At 50.0% G+C, this 26,738-nt stretch overlaps 1 protein-coding gene across 1 annotated transcript in view; it reads left to right on the forward strand.

Moving 5' to 3' along the window:
• Positions 1–9,294: 9,294 nt before the first annotated feature.
• The window catches only part of LOC129522220 (mucin-16-like), a 96,553-nt gene continuing 79,109 nt past the window's right edge, over positions 9,295–26,738 (forward strand). Inside the window, 2 exon segments of the mRNA XM_055344351.1 lie at positions 9,295–17,575; positions 17,666–26,565. Of these exon segments, the coding sequence (XP_055200326.1) occupies positions 9,295–17,575; positions 17,666–26,565 (17,181 nt within the window).

Below are 26,738 nucleotides of genomic sequence, written 5' to 3' on the forward strand. Positions count from 1 at the left end.
TCCACCCCCCTACCCTACCCTCCTCCCCTTCCACCCCCCCTAGTTCGTTTCCCAGTTAGGAGTCTCTCATGTTCTGTCTCCCTTTCTGATATTTCCCACTCATTTTTTCTCCTTTCCCCTTTATTCCCTATTCATCAGTTGCATTCAATACCTTTATTCACTATTTTTTATATTCCCCAAATGAATGAGAACATACACTGTTTGTCCTTCTCCGATTGACTTACTTCACTCAGCATAATACCCTCCAGTTCCATCCACGTCGAAGCAAATGGTGGGTATTTGTCGTTTCTAATGGCTGAGGAATATTCCATTGTATACAGAGACCACATCCTCTTTACCCATTCATCTTTCGATGGACACCGAGGCTCCTTCCACACAAACACTGTACATATTAATTCATTCAATAGTAAGAACTTTCACAGAGTTATGGAGAGTCAGTGGGGCAACCTATGTAAAGAGAGGACCCGGTACAGAGATCTTTGAATAATTCTTTTTTATTTTACCATTATCAGCTCTGTCTCCATCATCCTCTACCCCTCTGGATGGAGGTGGCAGCTTTCTGCAGGACAGATTATCTACAGGTGTCTAAGGAAGCTGATGTCATCTTTAGCTCAGCACAGTATTTCTGTGAACAGTAGAGACTTAATATATGAATGGACCAGTGAATTTTACTTTCATCCCATTCCCATGATAGGTGTGCTCAGGCTGTGCTCTCCTGAGATGAAGTCATTCATGCACTGATTCATTCATGCAACAAATGGATACCCAGTTACCCCATCCTCCCTCCCGCCTCCCTCCAGCAACCCTTTGTTTCCCAGAGTCAGGAGTCTCTCATGGTTTGTCTTCCTCTCCGATTTTTCCCCATTCAGTTTCCCCCCCTTCCCTTATGGTCCCTTTCACTAGTTCTTATATTCCACATATGAATGAAACCATATGATAATTGTCTTTCTCTGATTGACTTATTTCACTCAGCATAATACCCTCCAGTTCCACCCACGTCGAAGCAAATGGTGGGTACTCGTCCTTTCTGATGGCTGAGGAATATTCCAAAAGGCAGTTGGCTTCCTAGAAGGTCACTCTGCCTGTTTCAAGGACTTGTCAACGGGCTGTAAGTCATAGGGAAATTTACCTTCGTATTTAATGTTTACAGCCTCTGTTTTACAAGGCGAATGATAAAGATAACCAAACTTAGATCACAATTTAAAAATAAAGTAATATGAGTGGGAAATATCAGAGAGGGAGACAGAACATGAGAGACTCCTAACTCTGGAAAAGGAACAAGGGGTGGTGGAAAGGGAGATGGGCAGGGGGTGGGGGTGACTGAGTGACAGGCACTGAGGGGGGCACTTGATGGGATGAGCACTGGGTGTTATGCTATATGTTGGCAAATTGAACTCCAATAAAATTTTAAAAAAACCCTAAAAAATAAATAAATAAAGTAATATACTAGGGCTCCCTACAGGAGCCTGCTTCTCCCTCTGCCTGTGTCTCTGCCTCTCTCTCTATCTCTCACGAATAAATAAATACACATCTTTAAAATAATAAAGTAATATACTAGTCAACAAAAAATGCAGAGTAACAAAAACATTCACTAAGACACTAAAATGATTTTTAAATGAACTAAGAAGGAAGAAATGTTGAATTACTGTCATGTGTCTTTCACGATACAGTTATAAATTGGCAACTCCAGGAGTTTGCCCCAAAAGAGAACCATAATCCTAGTTTGAGCAGGAGTAGCAATACTGATATACAGCACCTCTAAGACAAAATTGTATTGAATAATGATCTTTTTAAAATTATCACAGTAACTTTTTAATTTTATTTTCCTTTTCTCTATTTTATTTTTATTTAAAAATTTTTTAAAATTCAAATTCAATTTAATTAACATACAGTATACTATTAGTTTCAGGGGTAAAATTCAGTGATTCATCAGTTGCATTCAATACCTAGTGCTCTTTACATCAAGTGCCCTCCTTAATGCCCATCTCCCAGTCACCCCATCCCCTCACCCACCTCCCCTCCAGCAACCCTCAGTTTGTTTCCTAGAGCTCAGAGTCTTTTATGGTTTGCTTCCCTCTCTGCTTTTATCTTATTTGATTTTTCCTTCCCTTCCCCCATATGAGTGAGATCGTATGGTACTTGCCTTTCTCTGACTTGTAAGTTGTAAAGAAATTTAACTTTTTTTTTCCTTTTGCCTCAATATTTATTTTCCTTCTCAGACTTTCCTGAAAATTCCAGTGGAAGTCATGTGTGCCCATTGTAGAACACTGAGAAAATTCAGTGAGGACACAAGAATGAATACACTAGCTTGAACTGGATCTTGAATGATGAATAGGTCTTAATTTGTGAAAGAGGAGAGTGTGAACCATGGACAGAAAGGAAAGAGGCATGAAGAATTATGATTTGTTTGGCTGGGGAATCTCAACAATGTCACTATGACTTACAGAAGGCGATGGGAAGGATGTTTTGGGAGGTAAAGCTGGGGCAAGGTTTCTGGACCTCAGCCTTCTTGACCATTGGGGGTCCAGTACTCTTTGCAGGGGGGTGGTACTGTGGCTCAAGCCTCTGTGGTTGGTAGCAGCATCCCTGGCCTCTGCCCACTAGGTAGTAGCAAAGGGTTTTTTTGGGTTAAAAACCCAAAAGGCATCACCTTTACCCAATATTCCTTGGGGGGGAATGTCAGACCGAGTTGAGAACCAGTGTGAGAAGAAGAGGCAAGATGGATCTTTGAGGACTAAGATTTGAAGGGGGGAACTGATGCAGTCTGGTTTTTCATCTTAGGGAAATTCTGTCGTTGCCCTGTCATTTCTCTTGTACAAATTTGTCTCTTCTCAGTCAGAAAGATTGCCCAGTTTCCCCCCAGCTTCCCACATCCACAGCAGATCTTCCGGACGGACGTAGGTTTGTTCAGGAGAAGTGCAGAGATTCCAGTTACATCGCCCATCAGGAAAAGTTGCAGGGAGCCCCGTGGCAGCCAGCAGCTGGCTCCCAGAGGACAAGTCTTAGACCTGTCCCCAAAAGGCAAATGCTGACCCATCCCTGCTTGACCCTGTGGGCCTCCTCGGATCCAGTGCTCCTACCCCATCCTGTAACACATGGGGCCGCAGCACCGAATCCACATGGGCACACAGGCACCAGTTGGCGATGTGAGGTTTCCACAGGTGTGACTACAGTGAACAAAAGTGCCCTGTCTTTTACTTTCCCAGCTGAGACCACGACCAGAACCTCTGCTCCTGGAAGAGAGAACAATCTGACTGTCACTTCAGGCTCCAGCCCAGGTTTAACCAGCCCTGACAGCAGGGCAACAGGTGATGCTCAGGCGTCCTCACCTGACCCAATGAGGGAGCTCAGAAGCACACGGGGCGCCCCCGCAGGGCACAGCACAAGCACGGCTATGCCTGGGAGCTCTGAGCGCTCCAGGGCACCCCTTTCTGGCACAGCAGCGTCACAGAACCCAGGGACAAGCTCAACCATGTCACAGTACAGCTCATCTTCTGGAAGGAAAATAAATTCCTCTACTTACACATCCCCCACCATTAGCAACAGTCCTGATTCTTTTGATCTGTCCACCACAGCAGTGACTGGGGCCTCTCCCTTAGATCCCAAGGCCTCAACCTGGGTCTCTTCATCAGCATTTGCCAACCTCCTGGCACAGACTAGCCATGCTTCTCCTGAGACTAGAAACCCAGGGCTGGAGCACACCAGCCCGGGAGTGGAGACAGGCCTGGCCAGAACCTCACCAGGAGCATTAACCTTTTCTGAAGCCAAGAGAGAACCCCTCCGGACATCCACCTCTGCACTGTCAGAGGCCTCATCCCACAGAGGTGAGACTTCTGGGTTAGGAAGCACCTGTTCCTGATTGTGATAGTTTGCCTCCATTCATGAGTAAGGACCTGCTGCCTCTGCCTTCTTGGAAATGGGTTTGTTTTCCTTGGTTGGTCATTGAGGATGGTAAGAAAGCCCCTTCCTTTTTTTTTTTTCTTTTATGGGGTATTTTACTTGTATTGCTTCAGGATTCTGGGTGCAAGGAAATGACCAGTTGGCCATGGTTGCCACTATGGCTCCCTATACCTGGTTTTCTAGGACTGTAGAGAAGAAGTTCACTGTAGAAGTTGCCTGCATATACCCAGAGTATGGGATTGCTCATCCATATTGTGCTTTGTAGCCATTCCTGCTGAATATCACATTTTTATTTTACTTTAAGATTTTATTTATTTATTTATTTATTTGAGAGAGAGAGTGAGAGAGAGAGAGAGAGAACAAATGGAGGGGAGAGGCAGAGGCAGAGGGAGAAGCAGACTCCACACTGAGCAGGGAGCCCAATTCAGGGCTGGATGCCAGGACTTTGAGATCATGACCTGAGCTGAAAGAAGATGCTTAACCGACTGAGCCACCCAGGCACCCCTGAATATCACATTTTAAAAAAAGACTTATTTATTTGAGAAAGAGAGAGCATGAGCAGGGAGGAAGGGCAGAGGGTGAGGAAGAAAGACAAGCAGACTCTGTATTCAGTGTGGAACCTGACACAGGGCTTGATCTCACAACTCTGAGATCACGACCCTGAGATCATGACCTGAGCCGAAACCAAGAGTCAGATGTTTAAGTGACTGAAACACCCAGGTGTTCAGTGCATAACACATTTGTTAAACACTTTTTTTATTGAGGTAAAATATATAGTTCAGTGGCATTAAGTACATTCACATTGTTCTGCAACCATCCCCACTACCCAACCCCAGAACTTTTTTATCTTTCCAAACTGAAACTCTCTTCCCATTAATCCCTAACTCCTCATTTCCCCCTCCTCCCAGCATCTGAAATCACCATTCTACTTCCATCTCTACGAATCTGACTATTCTAGGTACCTCATATATGTGGAATCATGTAATATTTGCCTTTTTGTGTCTGGCTTATTTCGCTTGGTGTAATGTTTTCAAGGTTCATTCTTATGGTAGTAGGTGTCAGAGTTTTCTTCCTTTTTAAGGCTGAATAATATCCCATTGTGGATATAAACCACCTTTTGTTTATTCACCCATAGGTGGACATCTGGGTTGTCTCCACCTTCTATTAAGAATCATGCTGCTGTGAACATGTACAAATACCAGTTTGAGTCTTTTTCATGTTTTTTTTTTTTTAAATTTTTTTAAATGTTTATTTATTTATGATAGTCACATAGAATGAGAGAGAGAGAGGCAGAGACACAGGCAGAGGGAGAAGCAGGCTCCATGCACCGGGAGCCCGACGTGGGATTCGATCCCGGGTCTCCAGGATCGCGCCCTGGGCCAAAGGCAGGCGCTAAACCGCTGCACCACCCAGGGATCCCCTTTTTCATGTTTTAGGGGCAAATACCTAGTAGTGGGATTCCTACACAATGTAATGGAATACTATATTTTTATGTTTAGGTTTTGAAACTTCTTCTTGGGGTCACCTGTTCTCACCCAGATGAGAATGAGCCCATCATAACTAAGCTTCCCCAGGTATCCCTGATTGATGAGATCCTTCTCAGTAAGACTGGTGGCTTCTGTGCCTGACTCATCTCCCTGAGATGACTGATCACATCACCTTAGTTGTCATTATCTTTAAAAATAAACAGCTTCCCATCAGGAATCTTTCTTTTTTTAAAATATTTATTTATTCATGAGAGACGCAGAGAGAGGGGCAGAGACATAGGCAGAGGGAGAAGCAGGCTCCTCACAGGGAGCCTGATGCGGGACTCGATCCCAGATCCCAGGATCACGACTTGAGCCAAGGCAGGTGCCCCACCGCTGAGCCACCCAGGCGTCCCTCCCATCAGGAATCTTGACAGTCTTCCCTGACACTCTCTAGTCTATGCCCTCCACTATGTCCTATTAGAATATCTGACTTGAAGTCACTTGGGCAGCCGTCTGCCTCACTCATATACCTCTTTGACCAGCACATTCTTTATGGAATAGACCAGCACTTTGATGCCCATGACCTTCCAGACTTAATGTGGATTCTGATGATGCTGGAATTAAGGAGAGAAGAGAATCAGTTACTGCCCATTAATACCTTATTCCATTGTGCTTGTTCATGGCACAATTCTTGTGCAGAGTTGGTATTCAAATCACCCCAAGCCTGTGTTCTCCTATCTCTAGCCGTTGACTAACAATTCCTTGTAAATAATCTTTGTTTCCCAAAGTGTGATTTTTCTCAGGTGCCTTCCTTCTAAACTGACCAATATCCATCCAACCCACCTGTCTCTCCTACAGGCACTGATGGGACTGTGGTGTCCATCACTAACTTTTCCACATATGAAAATTCCTCACGGCTGAACAGTGATCCTTCAACACCTGTGACAGTGGTGGACTCTGCAGGTATGATAGCCGCTGCTTAGCTTTGTCTCTCTAGGAACCATGCTTTCTGATCCCTGGTAAATTGTGCTTTTGCTAGAACTAGTCTGAGAAATTGGCACTACCTGGATTTCTCCTAAGAATGTAGGTCTCTTTGCTGTTTCTTCAATATGGAAGATAAGTATCTCCAAGAACACAAGAGATCATTCTGTGTTTAGGACATATTCATTAGTATATGGCTCTTACTGAAAGAAGTCCCAAACTATCATGATAAGAATTGATCACGGACAGTTGATGGTTCCTGGAATGATCCTTATGTGAGAAAAAGCCACCATCTTGGAAGATGTGATGCCACGAGAAAGTCAACTCTGTGTCCTAGAGGTTTTTCTGAAAAGGAAATGGTTCTCTCTTGTCAGGAAGAAGTGATAAGAGTTTGGAGACTGACCTATCATTTTATAATCTAATATTCCCTGCACTTAGTTTCTCTTTAAGGGCCAAACAGGAATTTCCAAAATGGGAAATAATAATAATAATAACAACAACAATAATAAAATAGATATTAAATTATGCCCTAATTCCTTGGAAATAATATTCAGTGGTCAAGAGTTTCAGATGGGTTAGTAGGGACCAACTAAAACTAATACCTCCTAACATCATGAGTACACTTTTTAGCAATAGAGGGCTGGGGGGAGCCAACTATACTGTCCAAGTCACAACTTCTCCTGATGGCCAGCAGATGACCGCTGCATTTGTTGAGGCTTCCGGAGTAGATCAGACATGGGAGGTCAATCAATGATGAATTCACATATCATAGGTAACGAAGACAGAGTATCACCAAATGCTTTTGCTTGAGACCAATCAATACAACAATCCCACCATCAACACGAAGCTCTTCTATTATTATGATGCAGGCCATCTTGTGGGTTTGACTTCATGCCAACAAGAGAATTCTTCCTTGCAATGTGCCTTCTCAGAGATAAATGAGGACATGGCCGAGCCAGCGTCTAGTGAGAGCATTTCTTGTCTATGCACATCTTGAGGGAATGCTAGGCTGACACCTCAATCCTCTTATCCTTCAGGGACTCAGGAATCCCTGACAACCACCAGCAGGGAGCTCAGTGAGGGAGCACATGGAGACACCACATGGTCAACAAGTGACCCTGCATCTCTGATGACTACCATCAGCCTGGGTACGTATGATTATCTGTGTACACTATGTTTTTTTTTTTTTTTTAATTTTTATTTATTTTATGATAGTCACACACACACAGAGAGAGAGAGAGAGAGAGACAGAGACACAGGCAGAGGGAGAAGCAGGCTCCATGCACCGGGAGCCCGACGTGGGATTCGATCCGGAGTCTCCAGATCGCGCCCTGGGCCAAAGGCAGGCGCCAAACCGCTGCGCCACCCAGGGATCCCTGTGTACACTATGTTTAACACTGGTCTCTGGGGTAAAATAATTGATTGCCTGGGTCCCATGTGCTGATACATAATCAAAATTTTCTGCTGTTGTATCCAGAGGCTTTTGATAATATATATTTATTTTTTAGCTTTTAACTTACCTTATTTAAATTCAATTAGTTAACATATAGTGTGTGTTCAGTTTTAGACATAAAGTACAACTACTCATCTGTTGTTTATAACACTCATTGTTCATCACATCACATGCTCTCTTAATGCCCATCACCTATTTACCCCATCCCCTCACCCACCTCCCCTCCAGCAGCCAATCTTTTTTATGGAGAATTTATTTATTTATTTATTTATTTATTTATTTATTTATTTATTTATTTATTTATTTTAAAGGTTTATTTATTTATTTTAGATACAGAGAGAGTAGGGAGGGTCAGAGGGAGAGGGAAGGAGAGAGTCCTCAAGCAGACTCCTCGCTGAGCACAGAGCTCAGTGTGAGGCTTCATCCCAGGATCCTGAGATCGTGACCTGAGCAGAAATCAAGAATTGGATGCTTAACTGACTGGGCCACACAGGCACTCCTGTTTCTAATATGAATTGCTTCTTAGTAATTTATATGTTCAAGAACCAATCACTTCAACCTTAGGAACAGATATAGTATCTCTACAAATCAGCTGACCAATTGTGAAGAGCCTTCCTAACTCAGACACTAGGTCACTAAGGTCAGGGATTCCCATGAACAGAGAAAGGAACACTTGTCATAAGTTTATTCTATGGGTCACTTCATAATTATAAGATGATTGTAACACTGTCCATTGCTACAATGTTCAGTACATGGCCTGCAGGTGAGAGGTGTCAACGTATGGTGCTTAAGTAGATGGATACAGTTGTCCTGAGTCCTGAAAGCAATCATTTGACATGTATTTTGTGCTAGACATTAAAATGTTCCACCTTTTCCTGATGAGAGGTGAAAGAACATGAAAATATATAGGAAGTAAGGTGCCTTGGTTGACCTCTTTCTTTAACCTGTTAAAACCAAGCCATAGAACTTTTAATTGGAATCACAATTTTGAAGTCTAGGGGATAAAGGCAGATATCAGACTAAAATTGATTGATTGAAGGTTGGACCAAGGAGGAAAAACAGAGCAAAAGGTGGGAGAGTTTTCCCCTGTTCCCAGGTAGAATCTTTACCCTCCATTAAGACATGAGATGTGGTACATAGGTCCACATGGAGGCCACACTGATATAGAAAGCTGCAGGATACCCTGCAGGCAGTAGACCAAGCTCATATACCCAACATCAGACACAAGGATGGATGATAGGATTCCTACCATCCAAAGGAGCAGAATATGTACAGATTTATAAGGAGAATCAAAACCAAAAGAACCCCCTTTTTTTTAAATCTCCTTGCAAACTTCCTAACTGAAGAGCTGTTTTAGTCACAGGCTTGTCCACCAGAAGCCCAGGAACATCTGAAGATATCATAAATCCAACCTCCAAGGGGTCCAGCAGTAGCTACAAGACCAGGACCACTGTGGAAACTTCTTTTAGAGAGACTTCAACAGAGACTGCTATGACCACAGGGAGTGACAGCACCAGACTCCTTCACTTGCCCACAGGAACCACGGTGCCAGCAGAATCATCTACAGAGATGGCAGTAGTTACAAATAACACCTCCCACTCCCCATATCCAGTTACAGCTCGGGCCACTGCATACACTGAAACGCCAGAAAGGACAAGCCAGTCAAGAGGAACAATGTCCTTCCTCCACCCAGAGGCAACTTCCACAGGGAATGTCCAGCAAGTCAGCTCAGTCCTGACTTCCAAAACAACTGAAGTGGACTTGTCCACACGGCTTGGCTCCACTGAGGGAATTGCAATGGACACACATTTCCCCTCCAGCACATCTTCCACTGGCCTTCAGGACTTTGAAACAAGTTTAGTTATAACCCCCAAGATAGCCACAAGCTCAGTGACAGAGAAATCTGGACTTGAAGCCAGGACATGGGTCAGCACTATGGTCACTCCTTTCACTGCCTTCAGTAAAAAGGCAATGACAGCTGAATGGCCTTCAGGTGGATCTGTGGATGGGACTTATTCGTCTGCCAGCCCATGGTCAAAGCAGACAGCTAGGAATGGCCCAACACTGAGTGCCTCCCCTGTGGATCCAGACACAGCTTTTACCACCCTCCCTTCTGATGGGTCAGAAGGCTCAACCACTATCAGCCTCATCAGAATGACAAGAGAGAAAACTGTCTCCTCTATATCTGCTACCTCCCCTTCAGTGGGGCCTAAGTCTGAGTCCATCACAGGACTGGACACTACCAAAACTGCATCTCCACCTGAGGCCCTTTCTGTGACATCATCTCCTACAGAACTAACAAGCAAGGGTGGGACCCCCACTGTGAGGGTCATCACCTCTAGCCCCAAGGGAGCAAGGTCAGTTTCAACTGTAATGCCTAGCCCACAGAGGAAGTCCAGAACCACAGACAGCACCGAAGCACCAGAGACCTCTCCATGGACTGTCACAGACACAGCTGCCCACTTCCATGCCACTGGCTTGCCCAAAGACACTTCTACAGGCAGGACACTTGCTTCCTCAGCTGTGGCTGTTGCAACAGCTGAACAACAGTCAAGTATATCTGTGGGTGAGGCTTATTCATCTGCTATCACATGGTCAGAGAAGACAACTGGAAGTGATCTGCATGATGCGTCTCCAGAGACCACAGACACATTGCATCTAACCTCCATAGAACAAACCACATCACCATTTCTGACCTTTAAAAGTCAAGCCATTACCAGCCCCCCCAGTGCCTCAGGAGGAAAAATGAGCTCTTTACCATCTATCATACTTCCTTCAATGGGATCTAAGACGCTGGTGGCCATCACAAATGTAGTGACAAGTGATGCTCCCTCTAGGACTGGACTACTGTCACAGACTTCATCTCCTGCAGAAATGAGCACCGTGGGTGTAACCACACCTCCCACTCCAGATGTTACCACCACCATCACCACCATGGGAACCAACCCAGTCCTGACTACCATGTCTGACTCAGAGAGGACAGTGAGCACTCTGGCCACAGAGACCAGAACATCTGCCCTAGAGCATCCTTCCACATGGTCACCTACAACTGCTTCTGCCCCAACATCAGGCCTTCGGAGTTTTAAAAAAATAACTTCAGTTTTGGAAGTCACAGGTTCCCCTGAAACAAATTCTGCAATGGGTACAACTTCATCCTTAGCATCGAGCACTGAATCAGGCTCTACATCTACTCCCCATGACACTGAGACTGTCACTGGAACCAGCCTACCCATTCCATCTTCTCATGCTTCAGCTGAAGAGATGAAGTCCACAGGTATGAGAACATTCAGTCATTCAGACATGACGGCATCTATGCCCATCTCAACTACTTCTGGTATCGAAAGAATGAGACCCTCATCTCCTCCTATTTTAAGCACAAGTTGGACTACTAGTAGAAGAGAAACATTTCTACCTGTTTCAGTGGATTCTACTGACCATTCAAATGCAAAGTCTGATTCTCTGCCCACTCTTGACTGGGCTACTGGATTATTTGTGTCATCAGCCACAACCACTACCTCAGTTCCTCAAGGGGACACAACTCAAACATTCCCTGTGGAGAACATAATCAGCTCAACTACCTCACAACAGCCACTATTTACAACAGAAATGACAAGTGGGGTCACACCTGCATATGTGGAAAGTAGTTCTGGAGTCACGATCTCATGGAAGCTAGACAATGTCAGCAAAGAAGCAGAGCAGAATTCTACCCAGGTTTCTGCAACAATATCTGAAAGCACATCCCAGAAAACTGGCATTACCATGAGGAAAAACACTGTAACGTCTGAAGTGCCCACTGAGACTACTAAGGAAGACTCCTCTGAAAGGATGTTAACCAATGGCCCTGCATTGACCACAATATCACCAAACATCCCAAAAGAAATGAACACCAGGCTCTCTACCTCCCCCAGCATGGCAACTCTAACCATGGCTGGCAAAACTATCATACCTGGGCCCTCATCAGAGGGCACACAAACCACAGATGCATCATTCATAGTCTCCAGGACAGAGAGTCACATGGCTGAGACTCAGGGATCAGGACAGACAGACATGACCATTAACATGGACACAGGATCTGAGAGGGTGCCACAGACAAGCCCTTCCTATGAACGTCACACCAGATCCCAATCTTCCCTGGTGCCTTCACATGCCATGAGCTTGACTTCTCTAACACCCCCCACATCACGGACCAGTGGCCTTTCTGCACCTGTTCCTGCCACCTTACCTGGAACCTATGACCCACTGATGACCACTGGCAGTTGGACAACAAGCATGGCACCTGTGACAAGTTCACCTTCAGATTTGATCAGCACCTCAGAAGGGATACAGGCCACTTGGGAAACCTCTACTGCTACAGCGGACTTCCAAGATTCCATTAACACAAAGCTAACCAGTGTGGGGACCATCACTTCCACACAGGAGTCCCACTCCTCTGCACCCCCTGGCTCAGAGAACCATAAAGAAACCACTCCAATCATCACCTCATACCTAAATGAGGACTCCATGGCCTCCACAACATTGCCTGGCCTTTCTGACACCAGCAAGCTTGAGACACAGTCAAAGTCACCCCTGTCTCTGAAGCCAACGGGGACCAGCACCGTGCAGCACACCAGCATGGCCAGGGAAAACACAATTGTACCTTTGGGGCTGTCCCCTGCTAGTTCTACTATGGCCTCCTTGACAGATGTCATCTCCTCTAGCGGGATGTCTGTCTCTGGCCCTACTCAGTCTACAATATCACCAGACATTCCCAAGAGTATCAACACCAGGCTCTCGACCTTCCCTGTCACGACAGTGTCTGCAGAGATAGCCATGGCCACAAAAACAGTCCTCTCTGGGGTCTCATCTCAGGGCACAGGAACCACAGATGTATCAGCTACAGCCTCCTGGGTAACGAGTCACATGGTTGGGACTGAGGGCTCAACACAGTCACACATGACCATTAGCATGGACACAGAGTCTGAGGGGGTGCCACAGACAAGCCCTTCCTCTGAAGTCGACAGCAGAGCCCCATCGTCCCTGGAGCCCTCGCATGCCGTGAGCTTGACTTCGCTAGCATCCCCCACATCACAGACCAGTGACCGTTCTTCACCTGTACCTGCAACCTCACTTGGAGTCTCTGACCTGCTGAAGACCACCAGCGAATGGACAACAAGCATGGCACCTGTGACAAGTTCACCTTCCGATTTGATCAGCACCTCAGAAGGGATACAGGCCACTTGGGAAGCCTCTACTGCCACAGTGGACATCCAGCATTCTGGCCACACAGCAGTGACCACTGTGGGGAACATCACTTCCACACAGGAGTTCCAATCCTCTGCCCTCCCTGGCTCAGAGACCCCCAAGAGCACCACTCCAATTGTCACCTCTTCCTTCAGTCAAGACGGAATGATATCCACACCATTGCCTGGACTTTCTGAAACCCGACAGTTTGAGACACCGTCAAAGTCATCCCAGTCTCCAGAGCCAAGGGTCACCAGCACCGTGGGCCACACCAGAATTGCCCCCGGGAACACAACTGTCCCTCATGAGCAGTCAACTGCTAGTCCTACTGTGGCCTCCATGACACATGTCATCTCCTCGAGCCAGGTGTCTGACTCTGGCCCTGCTCAGTCTACAATGTCACAAGACGTTTCCATGGGTGTCAACACCATGGTCTCTACCTCCCCTGTCCTGACAGTGTCTGCAGATAATGCCAAAACAGTCTTTCCTGGGGCTTCATCACAGGATGCAAGAACCACATCTGCTTCAGCCCTGGCCTCCCAGGCAGAGAGTCAAACGACTAGGACTGAGGGCTCAACACAGTCACACATGACCATTAGCATGGACACAGAGTCTGAGGGGGTGCCACAGACAAGCCCTCCCTCTGAAGTCGACAGCAGATCCCCATCGTCCCTGGAGCCCTCGCATGCCGTGAGCTTGACTTCGCTAGCATCCCCCACATCACAGACCAGTGACCGTTCTTCATCTGTACCTGCCACCTCACCTGGAACCCATGACCCGCTGATGACCACCGGCAGTTGGGCAACAAGCATGGCACCTGTGACAAGTTTACCTTCATATTTGATTAGCACCTCAGAGGGGATGCAGGCCACTTGGGAAACCTCTACTGCCACAGCAGACATCCAAGATTCCATTAACACAGAGGTAACCAGTGTGGAGAGCATCACTTCCTCACTGGGGTCACACTCCTCTGCTCCACCTGGCTCAGAGACCGCCAAAGGCGCCACTCCAATTGTGATCTCTTCCCTCAGTCAGTCCTCCACAGTCTCCACACCATTGCCTGGCCTTTCTGAAGCCACAGAGCTTGAGCCACAGTCAAAGTCATCTCTGTCTCTGGAGCCAACGGACACCAGCACCATGCCTCACAACAGCATGGCCAGGGAAAACATCACTGTCCCTTCTGGGCCGCCCACTGCTAGTCCTACTATGGCCTCCATGACAGATGTCATCTCCTCTAGAAGGACGTCAGTCCCTGGTCCTGCTCAGTCCACAGTGTCACCAGACATTCCCAAGAGTATCAACACCAGGCTCTCGACCTTCCCTGTCACGACAGTGTCTGCAGAGATAGCCATGGCCACAAAAACAGTCCTCTCTGGGGTCTCATCTCAGGGCACAGGAACCACAGATGTATCAGCTACAGCCTCCTGGGCAACGAGTCACATGGTTGGGACTGAGGGCTCAACACAGTCACACATGACCATTAGCATGGACACAGAGTCTGAGGGGGTGCCACAGACAAGCCCTTCCTCTGAAGTCGACAGCAGAGCCCCATCGTCCCTGGAGCCCTCGCATGCCGTGAGCTTGACTTCGCTAGCATCCCCCACATCACAGACCAGTGACCGTTCTTCACCTGTACCTGCAACCTCACTTGGAGTCTCTGACCTGCTGAAGACCACCAGCGAATGGACAACAAGCATGGCACCTGTGACAAGTTCACCTTCCGATTTGATCAGCACCTCAGAAGGGATACAGGCCACTTGGGAAGCCTCTACTGCCACAGTGGACATCCAGCATTCTGGCCACACAGCAGTGACCACTGTGGGGAACATCACTTCCACACAGGAGTCCCAATCCTCTGCCCTCCCCGGCTCAGAGACCCCCAAGAGCACCACTCCAATTGTCACCTCTTCCTTCAGTCAAGACGGAATGATATCCACACCATTGCCTGGCCTTTCTGAAACCCGACAGTTTGAGACACCGTCAAAGTCATCCCAGTCTCCAGAGCCAAGGGTCACCAGCACCGTGGGCCACACCAGAATTGCCCCCGGGAACACAACTGTCCCTCATGAGCAGTCAACTGCTAGTCCTACTGTGGCCTCCATGACCCATGTCATCTCCTCGAGCCAGGTGTCTGACTCTGGCCCTGCTCAGTCTACAATGTCACAAGACGTTTCCATGGGTGTCAACACCATGGTCTCTACCTCCCCTGTCCTGACAGTGTCTGCAGATAATGCCAAAACAGTCTTTCCTGGGGCTTCATCACAGGATGCAAGAACCACATCTGCTTCAGCCCTGGCCTCCCAGGCAGAGAGTCAAACGACTAGGACTGAGGGCTCAACACAGTCACACATGACCATTAGCATGGACACAGAGTCTGAGGGGGTGCCACAGACAAGCCCTCCCTCTGAAGTCGACAGCAGATCCCCATCGTCCCTGGAGCCCTCGCATGCCGTGAGCTTGACTTCGCTAGCATCCCCCACATCACAGACCAGTGACCGTTCTTCATCTGTACCTGCCACCTCACCTGGAACCCATGACCCGCTGATGACCACCGGCAGTTGGGCAACAAGCATGGCACCTGTGACAAGTTTACCTTCATATTTGATTAGCACCTCAGAGGGGATGCAGGCCACTTGGGAAACCTCTACTGCCACAGCAGACATCCAAGATTCCATTAACACAGAGGTAACCAGTGTGGAGAGCATCACTTCCTCACTGGGGTCACACTCCTCTGCTCCACCTGGCTCAGAGACCGCCAAAGGCGCCACTCCAATTGTGATCTCTTCCCTCAGTCAGTCCTCCACAGTCTCCACACCATTGCCTGGCCTTTCTGAAGCCACAGAGCTTGAGCCACAGTCAAAGTCATCTCTGTCTCTGGAGCCAACGGACACCAGCACCATGCCTCACAACAGCATGGCCAGGGAAAACATCACTGTCCCTTCTGGGCCGCCCACTGCTAGTCCTACTATGGCCTCCATGACAGATGTCATCTCCTCTAGAAGGACGTCAGTCCCTGGTCCTGCTCAGTCCACAGTGTCACCAGACATTCCCAAGAGTATCAACACCAGGCTCTCGACCTTCCCTGTCACGACAGTGTCTGCAGAGATAGCCATGGCCACAAAAACAGTCCTCTCTGGGGTCTCATCTCAGGGCACAGGAACCACAGATGTATCAGCTACAGCCTCCTGGGTAACGAGTCACATGGTTGGGACTGAGGGCTCAACACAGTCACACATGACCATTAGCATGGACACAGAGTCTGAGGGGGTGCCACAGACAAGCCCTTCCTCTGAAGTCGACAGCAGATCCCCATCGTCCCTGGAGCCCTCACATGCCATGAGCTTGACTTCGCTAGCATCCCCCACATCACAGACCAGTGACCGTTCTTCACCTGTACCTGCAACCTCACTTGGAGTCTCTGACCTGCTGAAGACCACCAGCGAATGGACAACAAGCATGGCACCTGTGACAAGTTCACCTTCCGATTTGATCAGCACCTCAGAAGGGATACAGGCCACTTGGGAAGCCTCTACTGCCACAGTGGACATCCAGCATTCTGGCCACACAGCAGTGACCACTGTGGGGAACATCACTTCCACACAGGAGTTCCAATCCTCTGCCCTCCCTGGCTCAGAGACCCCCAAGAGCACCACTCCAATTGTCACCTCTTCCTTCAGTCAAGACGGAATGATATCCACACCATTGCCTGGACTTTCTGAAACCCGACAGTTTGAGACACCGTCAAAGTCATCCCAGTCTCCAGAGCCAAGGGTCACCAGCACCGTGGGCCACACCAGAATTGCCCCCGGGAACACAACTGTCCCTCATGAGCAGTCAACTGCTAGTCCTACTGTGGCCTCCATGACACATGTCATCTCCTCGAGCCAGGTGTCTGACTCTGGCCCTGCTCAGTCTACAATGTCACAAGACGTTTCCATGGGTGTCAACACCATGGTCTCTACCTCCCCTGTCCTGACAGTGTCTGCAGATAATGCCAAAACAGTCTTTCCTGGGGCTTCATCACAGGATGCAAGAACCACATCTGCTTCAGCCCTGGCCTCCCAGGCAGAGAGTCAAACGACTAGGACTGAGGGCTCAACACAGTCACACATGACCATTAGCATGGACACAGAGTCTGAGGGGGTGCCACAGACAAGCCCTCCCTCTGAAGTCGACAGCAGATCCCCATCGTCCCTGGAGCCCTCGCATGCCGTGAGCTTGACTTCGCTAGCATCCCCCACATCACAGACCAGTGACCGTTCTTCATCTGTACCTGCCACCTCACCTGGAACCCATGACCCGCTGATGACCACCGGCAGTTGGGCAACAAGCATGGCACCTGTGACAAGTTTACCTTCATATTTGATTAGCACCTCAGAAGGGATGCAGGCCACTTGGGAAACCTCTACTGCCACAGCAGACATCCAAGATTCCATTAACACAGAGGTAACCAGTGTGGAGAGCATCACTTCCTCACTGGGGTCACACTCCTCTGCTCCACCTGGCTCAGAGACCGCCAAAGGCGCCACTCCAATTGTGATCTCTTCCCTCAGTCAGTCCTCCACATGTCTCCACACCATTGCCTGGCCTTTCTGAAGCCACAGAGCTTGAGCCACAGTCAAAGTCATCTCTGTCTCTGGAGCCAACGGACACCAGCACCATGCCTCACAACAGAATGGCCCAGGGAAAACATCACTGTCCCTTCATGAGCCGCCCACTGCTAGTCCTACTATGGCCTCCATGACAGATGTCATCTCCTCTAGAAGGACGTCAGTCTCTGGTCCTGCTCAGTCCACAGTGTCACCAGACATTCCCAAGAGTATCAACACCAGGCTCTCGACCTCCCTGTCACTGACAGTGTCTGCAGAGATAGCCATGGCCACAAAACAGTCCTCTCTGGGGTCTCATCACAGGGCACAGGAACCACAGATGTATCAGCTACAGGCCTCCTGGGCAACGAGTCACATGGTTGGGACTGAGGGCTCAACACAGTCACACATGACCATTAGCATGGACACAGAGTCTGAGGGGGTGCCACAGACAAGCCCTTCCTCTGAAGTCGACAGCAGAGCCCCATCGTCCCTGGAGCCCTCGCATGCCGTGAGCTTGACTTCGCTAGCATCCCCCACATCACAGACCAGTGACCGTTCTTCACCTGTACCTGCAACCTCACTTGGAGTCTCTGACCTGCTGAAGACCACCAGCGAATGGACAACAAGCATGGCACCTGTGACAAGTTCACCTTCCGATTTGATCAGCACCTCAGAAGGGATACAGGCCACTTGGGAAGCCTCTACTGCCACAGTGGACATCCAGCATTCTGGCCACACAGCAGTGACCACTGTGGGGAACATCACTTCCACACAGGAGTCCCAATCCTCTGCCCTCCCCGGCTCAGAGACCCCCAAGAGCACCACTCCAATTGTCACCTCTTCCTTCAGTCAAGACGGAATGATATCCACACCATTGCCTGGCCTTTCTGAAACCCGACAGTTTGAGACACCGTCAAAGTCATCCCAGTCTCCAGAGCCAAGGGTCACCAGCACCGTGGGCCACACCAGAATTGCCCCCGGGAACACAACTGTCCCTCATGAGCAGTCAACTGCTAGTCCTACTGTGGCCTCCATGACACATGTCATCTCCTCGAGCCAGGTGTCTGACTCTGGCCCTGCTCAGTCTACAATGTCACAAGACGTTTCCATGGGTGTCAACACCATGGTCTCTACCTCCCCTGTCCTGACAGTGTCTGCAGATAATGCCAAAACAGTCTTTCCTGGGGCTTCATCACAGGATGCAAGAACCACATCTGCTTCAGCCCTGGCCTCCCAGGCAGAGAGTCAAACGACTAGGACTGAGGGCTCAACACAGTCACACATGACCATTAGCATGGACACAGAGTCTGAGGGGGTGCCACAGACAAGCCCTCCCTCTGAAGTCGACAGCAGATCCCCATCGTCCCTGGAGCCCTCGCATGCCGTGAGCTTGACTTCGCTAGCATCCCCCACATCACAGACCAGTGACCGTTCTTCATCTGTACCTGCCACCTCACCTGGAACCCATGACCCGCTGATGACCACCGGCAGTTGGGCAACAAGCATGGCACCTGTGACAAGTTTACCTTCATATTTGATTAGCACCTCAGAGGGGATGCAGGCCACTTGGGAAACCTCTACTGCCACAGCAGACATCCAAGATTCCATTAACACAGAGGTAACCAGTGTGGAGAGCATCACTTCCTCACTGGGGTCACACTCCTCTGCTCCACCTGGCTCAGAGACCGCCAAAGGCGCCACTCCAATTGTGATCTCTTCCCTCAGTCAGTCCTCCACAGTCTCCACACCATTGCCTGGCCTTTCTGAAGCCACAGAGCTTGAGCCACAGTCAAAGTCATCTCTGTCTCTGGAGCCAACGGACACCAGCACCATGCCTCACAACAGCATGGCCAGGGAAAACATCACTGTCCCTTCTGGGCCGCCCACTGCTAGTCCTACTATGGCCTCCATGACAGATGTCATCTCCTCTAGAAGGACGTCAGTCCCTGGTCCTGCTCAGTCCACAGTGTCACCAGACATTCCCAAGAGTATCAACACCAGGCTCTCGACCTTCCCTGTCACGACAGTGTCTGCAGAGATAGCCATGGCCACAAAAACAGTCCTCTCTGGGGTCTCATCTCAGGGCACAGGAACCACAGATGTATCAGCTACAGCCTCCTGGGCAACGAGTCACATGGTTGGGACTGAGGGCTCAACACAGTCACACATGACCATTAGCATGGACACAGAGTCTGAGGGGGTGCCACAGACAAGCCCTTCCTCTGAAGTCGACAGCAGAGCCCCATCGTCCCTGGAGCCCTCGCATGCCGTGAGCTTGACTTCGCTAGCATCCCCCACATCACAGACCAGTGACCGTTCTTCACCTGTACCTGCAACCTCACTTGGAGTCTCTGACCTGCTGAAGACCACCAGCGAATGGACAACAAGCATGGCACCTGTGACAAGTTCACCTTCCGATTTGATCAGCACCTCAGAAGGGATACAGGCCACTTGGGAAGCCTCTACTGCCACAGTGGACATCCAGCATTCTGGCCACACAGCAGTGACCACTGTGGGGAACATCACTTCCACACAGGAGTCCCAATCCTCTGCCCTCCCCGGCTCAGAGACCCCCAAGAGCACCACTCCAATTGTCACCTCTTCCTTCAGTCAAGACGGAATGATATCCACACCATTGCCTGGCCTTTCTGAAACCCGACAGTTTGAGACACCGTCAAAGTCATCCCAGTCTCCAGAGCCAAGGGTCACCAGCACCGTGGGCCACACCAGAATTGCCCCCGGGAACACAACTGTCCCTCATGAGCAGTCAACTGCTAGTCCTACTGTGGCCTCCATGACCCATGTCATCTCCTCGAGCCAGGTGTCTGACTCTGGCCCTGCTCAGTCTACAATGTCACAAGACGTTTCCATGGGTGTCAACACCATGGTCTCTACCTCCCCTGTCCTGACAGTGTCTGCAGATAATGCCAAAACAGTCTTTCCTGGGGCTTCATCACAGGATGCAAGAACCACATCTGCTTCAGCCCTGGCCTCCCAGGCAGAGAGTCAAACGACTAGGACTGAGGGCTCAACACAGTCACACATGACCATTAGCATGGACACAGAGTCTGAGGGGGTGCCACAGACAAGCCCTCCCTCTGAAGTCGACAGCAGATCCCCATCGTCCCTGGAGCCCTCGCATGCCGTGAGCTTGACTTCGCTAGCATCCCCCACATCACAGACCAGTGACCGTTCTTCATCTGTACCTGCCACCTCACCTGGAACCCATGACCCGCTGATGACCACCGGCAGTTGGGCAACAAGCATGGCACCTGTGACAAGTTTACCTTCATATTTGATTAGCACCTCAGAGGGGATGCAGGCCACTTGGGAAACCTCTACTGCCACAGCAGACATCCAAGATTCCATTAACACAGAGGTAACCAGTGTGGAGAGCATCACTTCCTCACTGGGGTCACACTCCTCTGCTCCACCTGGCTCAGAGACCGCCAAAGGCGCCACTCCAATTGTGATCTCTTCCCTCAGTCAGTCCTCCACAGTCTCCACACCATTGCCTGGCCTTTCTGAAGCCACAGAGCTTGAGCCACAGTCAAAGTCATCTCTGTCTCTGGAGCCAACGGACACCAGCACCATGCCTCACAACAGCATGGCCAGGGAAAACATCACTGTCCCTTCTGGGCCGCCCACTGCTAGTCCTACTATGGCCTCCATGACAGATGTCATCTCCTCTAGAAGGACGTCAGTCCCTGGTCCTGCTCAGTCCACAGTGTCACCAGACATTCCCAAGAGTATCAACACCAGGCTCTCGACCTTCCCTGTCACGACAGTGTCTGCAGAGATAGCCATGGCCACAAAAACAGTCCTCTCTGGGGTCTCATCTCAGGGCACAGGAACCACAGATGTATCAGCTACAGCCTCCTGGGCAACGAGTCACATGGTTGGGACTGAGGGCTCAACACAGTCACACATGACCATTAGCATGGACACAGAGTCTGAGGGGGTGCCACAGACAAGCCCTTCCTCTGAAGTCGACAGCAGAGCCCCATCGTCCCTGGAGCCCTCGCATGCCGTGAGCTTGACTTCGCTAGCATCCCCCACATCACAGACCAGTGACCGTTCTTCACCTGTACCTGCAACCTCACTTGGAGTCTCTGACCTGCTGAAGACCACCAGCGAATGGACAACAAGCATGGCACCTGTGACAAGTTCACCTTCCGATTTGATCAGCACCTCAGAAGGGATACAGGCCACTTGGGAAGCCTCTACTGCCACAGTGGACATCCAGCATTCTGGCCACACAGCAGTGACCACTGTGGGGAACATCACTTCCACACAGGAGTCCCAATCCTCTGCCCTCCCCGGCTCAGAGACCCCCAAGAGCACCACTCCAATTGTCACCTCTTCCTTCAGTCAAGACGGAATGATATCCACACCATTGCCTGGCCTTTCTGAAACCCGACAGTTTGAGACACCGTCAAAGTCATCCCAGTCTCCAGAGCCAAGGGTCACCAGCACCGTGGGCCACACCAGAATTGCCCCCGGGAACACAACTGTCCCTCATGAGCAGTCAACTGCTAGTCCTACTGTGGCCTCCATGACCCATGTCATCTCCTCGAGCCAGGTGTCTGACTCTGGCCCTGCTCAGTCTACAATGTCACAAGACGTTTCCATGGGTGTCAACACCATGGTCTCTACCTTCCCTGTCCTGACAGTGTCTGCAGATAATGCAACAGTCACCAACACAGTCCTCCCTGGGGCCTCATCACAGCGCACACATTCCTTGGCTGTATCAACCACGGCCTCCTGGGCAGAGAGTCACAAGGTTGGAATTCAGGACTCATCACAGTCACATATGACCATTAACATGGACACAGGGTCTGAGGGGGTGCCACAGACAAGCCCTTCTGAACTCAACAGATCACCATCTTCCCTAGTACCTTCACATTCCCTGAGCTTGACTTCTCCAGCAACCCATACATCGCAGACCAGTGGCTTTTCTACACCTGTCCCTGACACCTCACCTGGAGCCCCTGATTTGCTGACGACCACTGGTGGATGGACCACAAGCTTGGTAACCGTGACAAGTTCACCTTCAGATTTGATAAGCACCTCAAATAGGATACAGTCCACATGGGAATCCTCTACTGCCACAGCAGAAATCCAGGGTTCTGACAACACAGTGGTAACCAGTGTGGGGACCATCATTTCCACACAGGAGTCCCACTCGTCCACCCCAATTGGCTCAGAGACCCCCAATGTCACCACCCCAATCATCACCTCTTTCCTCAGTGAGGACTCCACAGTCTCCACACCTTTGGCTGGCCTTTCTGAAACCACGGAGTTGGCAACACTGTTAATGTCATCCCTGTCTCTGGAGCCAGGGGACACCAGCACCAGGCAGCACACCAGCATGGTCAGAGAAAACATCACAGTCCACACTGAGATCTCCACTGCTAGTCCTACTGTTGCCTCTACGACATATGTCATCTCCTCTAGCAAGATTTCTGTCCCTGGTCCTACTCAGTCCACCATGTCACCAGACATTCCCACGAGTATCAACACCAGGCTCTCCAGCTTACCTGTCATGACAGTGTCTGCAGGGATAACCATGGCCGCCAAAACAGTCCTCCCAGGAGCCTCATCACAGCGCACACGAAGCACAGATGCATCAGCCACGTCCTCCTGGGCAATGAGTCACACAGTTGGGACCAAGGACTCAACACAGTCACACATGACCATTAGCAAGGACGCAAAGTCTGAGGGGGTACCACAGACAAGCCCTTCCTCTGAACACCACATCAGATCCCCATCTTCCCTGCTCCCTTCACATGCCATGAGTTTGACTCCTCTAGCATCCCCCACATCACAGACCCTTGGCCTTTCTGCACCTGTCCCTGCAACCTCTCCTGGAGCCCGTGGCCCGCTGACCACCACTGGGGGATGGACCACAAGCTTGGCACCTTTGGCAAGTTCACCTTCAATTGGGAACAGCACCTCAGAAGGGATACAGGCCACTTGGGAAGCCTCTACTGCCACAGCGGACATCCAGCCTTCTGACAACACAATGGTGACCAGCGTGGGGATCATCACTTCCGCACAGGAGTCCCACTCCTCTGCCCCAGTTGGCTCAGAGACTCCCAAAGGCACCACTCCAATCACCACCTCTTCCCCCAGTGAAGACTCCATGGTTTCCACACCATTGCCTAGCCTTTCTGAACACACAGAGTTGGAGACCCAAACAGTGTCATCCTTGTCTCCAGAGCCAGGGGACACCAGCACCATGCAGCACAGCAGCATGGCGACAGAAATCATGACTGTCCCTTCTGAGCTGTTCACTGCTAGTCCTACAGTGGCCTCCACATCTGAGGTTAACTCGTCTAGTAGGATGTCTGTTCCTGGCTCTGCTCATTCTACAATGTCACCAGATGTTTCCACAAGTATTGACACCTTGGTCTCTACCCTCCCAGTCCTGACAGTGTCTACAGATATAGCCATGGCCACCAAAAGTATCCTACCTGGGGCCTCATCACAGGAAACACGACCTACGGATGCATCAGCCATGGTCTCCCTGTCAGAGAGTCACACAGCTGGGACTCAGGGCTCAGCACAGTCAGACGTGACCATTAGTATGGACACTGCATCTGAGAGGGAACCACCGACAAGCCCTCCCTCTGAACACCACATCAGATCTCCATCTTCCCTGGTCCCTTCACATACCATGAGCTTGACTTCCCTAGCATTCCCCACACCACAGACCCTTGGCCTTTCTATACCTGTCCCTGCCACCTCACCTGGAGCCCCCAATCTGCTGACAACCGCCGGTGGATGGACCACAAGCTTGGCACCTTTGGTAAGTGCACCTTCAGATTGGAGCAGCACCTCAGAAGGGATACAGGCCACTTGGGAAGCCTCTACTGCCATAGTAGACATCCAGCCTTCTGACAACACAGCAGCAACCAGTGTGGGGACCATCACTTCTGCACAGGAGTCCCACTCCTCTGCCCCACTTGGCTCAGAGACCCCCAAAGGCAGCACTCCAATCATCACCTCTTCCCTCAGTCAAGACTCCACGGTCTCCACACCATTGCCGGGCCTTTCTGAAACCACAGAGTTGGAGACACAGTCAAAGTCATCCTTGTCTCCAGAACCAGGGGATAGCAGCACCATGCAGCACAGCAGCATGGCCATGGAAACCACGACTGTCCCTTTTGAGCTGTCCACTGCTAGTCCTACTGTGGCCTCCATGATAGAGGTCATCTCATCTAATAGGATGTCGGTCCCTGGCTCTGCTCCATCTACGATGTCACCAGATGTTTCCACGGGTATCGACAGCATGGTCTCTGCCTTCCCAGTCCTGACAGTGTCTACAGATATAGAAATGGCCACCAAAAGTGTCCTCCCTGGGGTCTCATCACAGGGCACACAACCCACAGATGCATCAGCTATGGTCTCCCTGGCAGAGAGTCACGTGGTTGGGACTCAGGGCTCCAGACAGTCAGACAGGACCATTAGTATGGACACAGCATCTGAGGGCCTGCCCCAGACAAGCCCTTCCTATGAACAGGACATGAAATCCCCATCTTCCCTGGTGCCTTCACATGCCATGAGCTCGACTTCTCTAGCATCCCCCACATCTCAGACCAGTGGCTTTTCTGCACCTGTCCCTGCCACCTCACCTGGAGCCCCTAGCCTGCTTACAACTACCGGAGGAAGGACCACAACCTTGGCACCTGTGACAAGTTTATCTTCAGATTTGATCAGCACCTCAGAAGGGATAAAGGCTACTTCGGAACCCTCTACTGCCACAGCAGACATCCAAAGTTCCATCAACACAGTGGTGAGCAGCATGGAGACCATCACTTCCATCCAGGGGTCACACTCCTCTGCCACACCTGGCTCAGAGACCCCCAAAGGCACCACTCCAATTGTCACTTCTTCCCTTAGTCAGGACTCCACAGTTTCCACACCATTTACTGGCCTTTCTGACACCACCGAGTATGCGACACAGTCAAAATCATCCCTGTCTCCAGAGCCAAGGGTCACCAGCACCGTGTGGCACACCAGCATAGCCACAGAATACACGACTGTCCCTTTTGAGCTGTCCACTGCTAGTCCTACTGTGGCCTCCATAACAGAGGTCACCTCGTCTAGCAGGATGTCTGTCCCTGGCTCTGCTCAGTCTACAATGTCACCAGACATTTCCTCGAGTATTGACACCAGGCTCTCTACCTTCCCAGTCCCGACAGTGTCTGCAGATACAGCCATGGCCACCAAAACAGTTCCCCCCGGGGCCTCATCACAGGGCACACAAACCACAGATGCATCAGCCATGGTCTTCCTGTCAGAGAGTCACACAGCTTGGACTCAGGGCTCAGTACAGTCAGACATGACCATTAGCATGGACACAGCATCTGAGGGCCTGCCCCAGACAAGCCCTTCCTCTGAACAGGACATGAAATCCCCATCTTCCCTGGTGCCTTCACATGCCATGAGCTTGACTTCTCTAGCATCCCCCATATCACAGACCAGTGGCTTTTCTGCACCTGTCCTTGCCACCTCACCTGGAGTCCCTGAACCGCTGATGACCACTGGAGGATGGACCACAAGCTTGGCACCTGTGACAAGTTCACCTTCAGATTGGAGCAGAACCCCAGAAGGGATACAGGCCACTACTGAACCCTCTACTGCCACAGTGGAAATCCTGCGTTCTGACAACACAGCAGTGACCAGTGTGGGAATGAACCTTTCTGCACAGGAGTCCCACTCCTCTGCCCCACCTGGGTCAGAGACCCCCAAAGGCACCACTCCAGTTGTCACTTCTTCCCTCAGGGAGAAATTCATGGGCTCCACACAATTGCCTGGCCTTTCTGAAGCCACAGAGTCTAAATCACCCCTTAGTATGGAACCATGGGAAAGCAGCACCTCTAGGCCCACCTACCAGGCCATAGAGAAAACTACTCTCTCTTCTGATGTGTTCACCAGTAATGCTGTCGAATCCTTCAAAACAGGTATCTTGTCCTCTAGTAGGAACACTGTCCCTGGCCCTGCTCCATCCATGTTACCTGATATTCCTGCAGGAATCAACACCAGGCTTTCTACTTCTTCCCTTTTTTGATCATAGGAAAATCACCCTCTTAACTGATACATCCTTTGGGGATGTAT

Source organism: Nyctereutes procyonoides, unplaced genomic scaffold, assembly GCF_905146905.1.
Source record: "Nyctereutes procyonoides isolate TBG_1078 unplaced genomic scaffold, NYPRO_anot_genome, whole genome shotgun sequence".
Taxonomy (NCBI): Eukaryota; Metazoa; Chordata; class Mammalia; order Carnivora; family Canidae; genus Nyctereutes; species Nyctereutes procyonoides.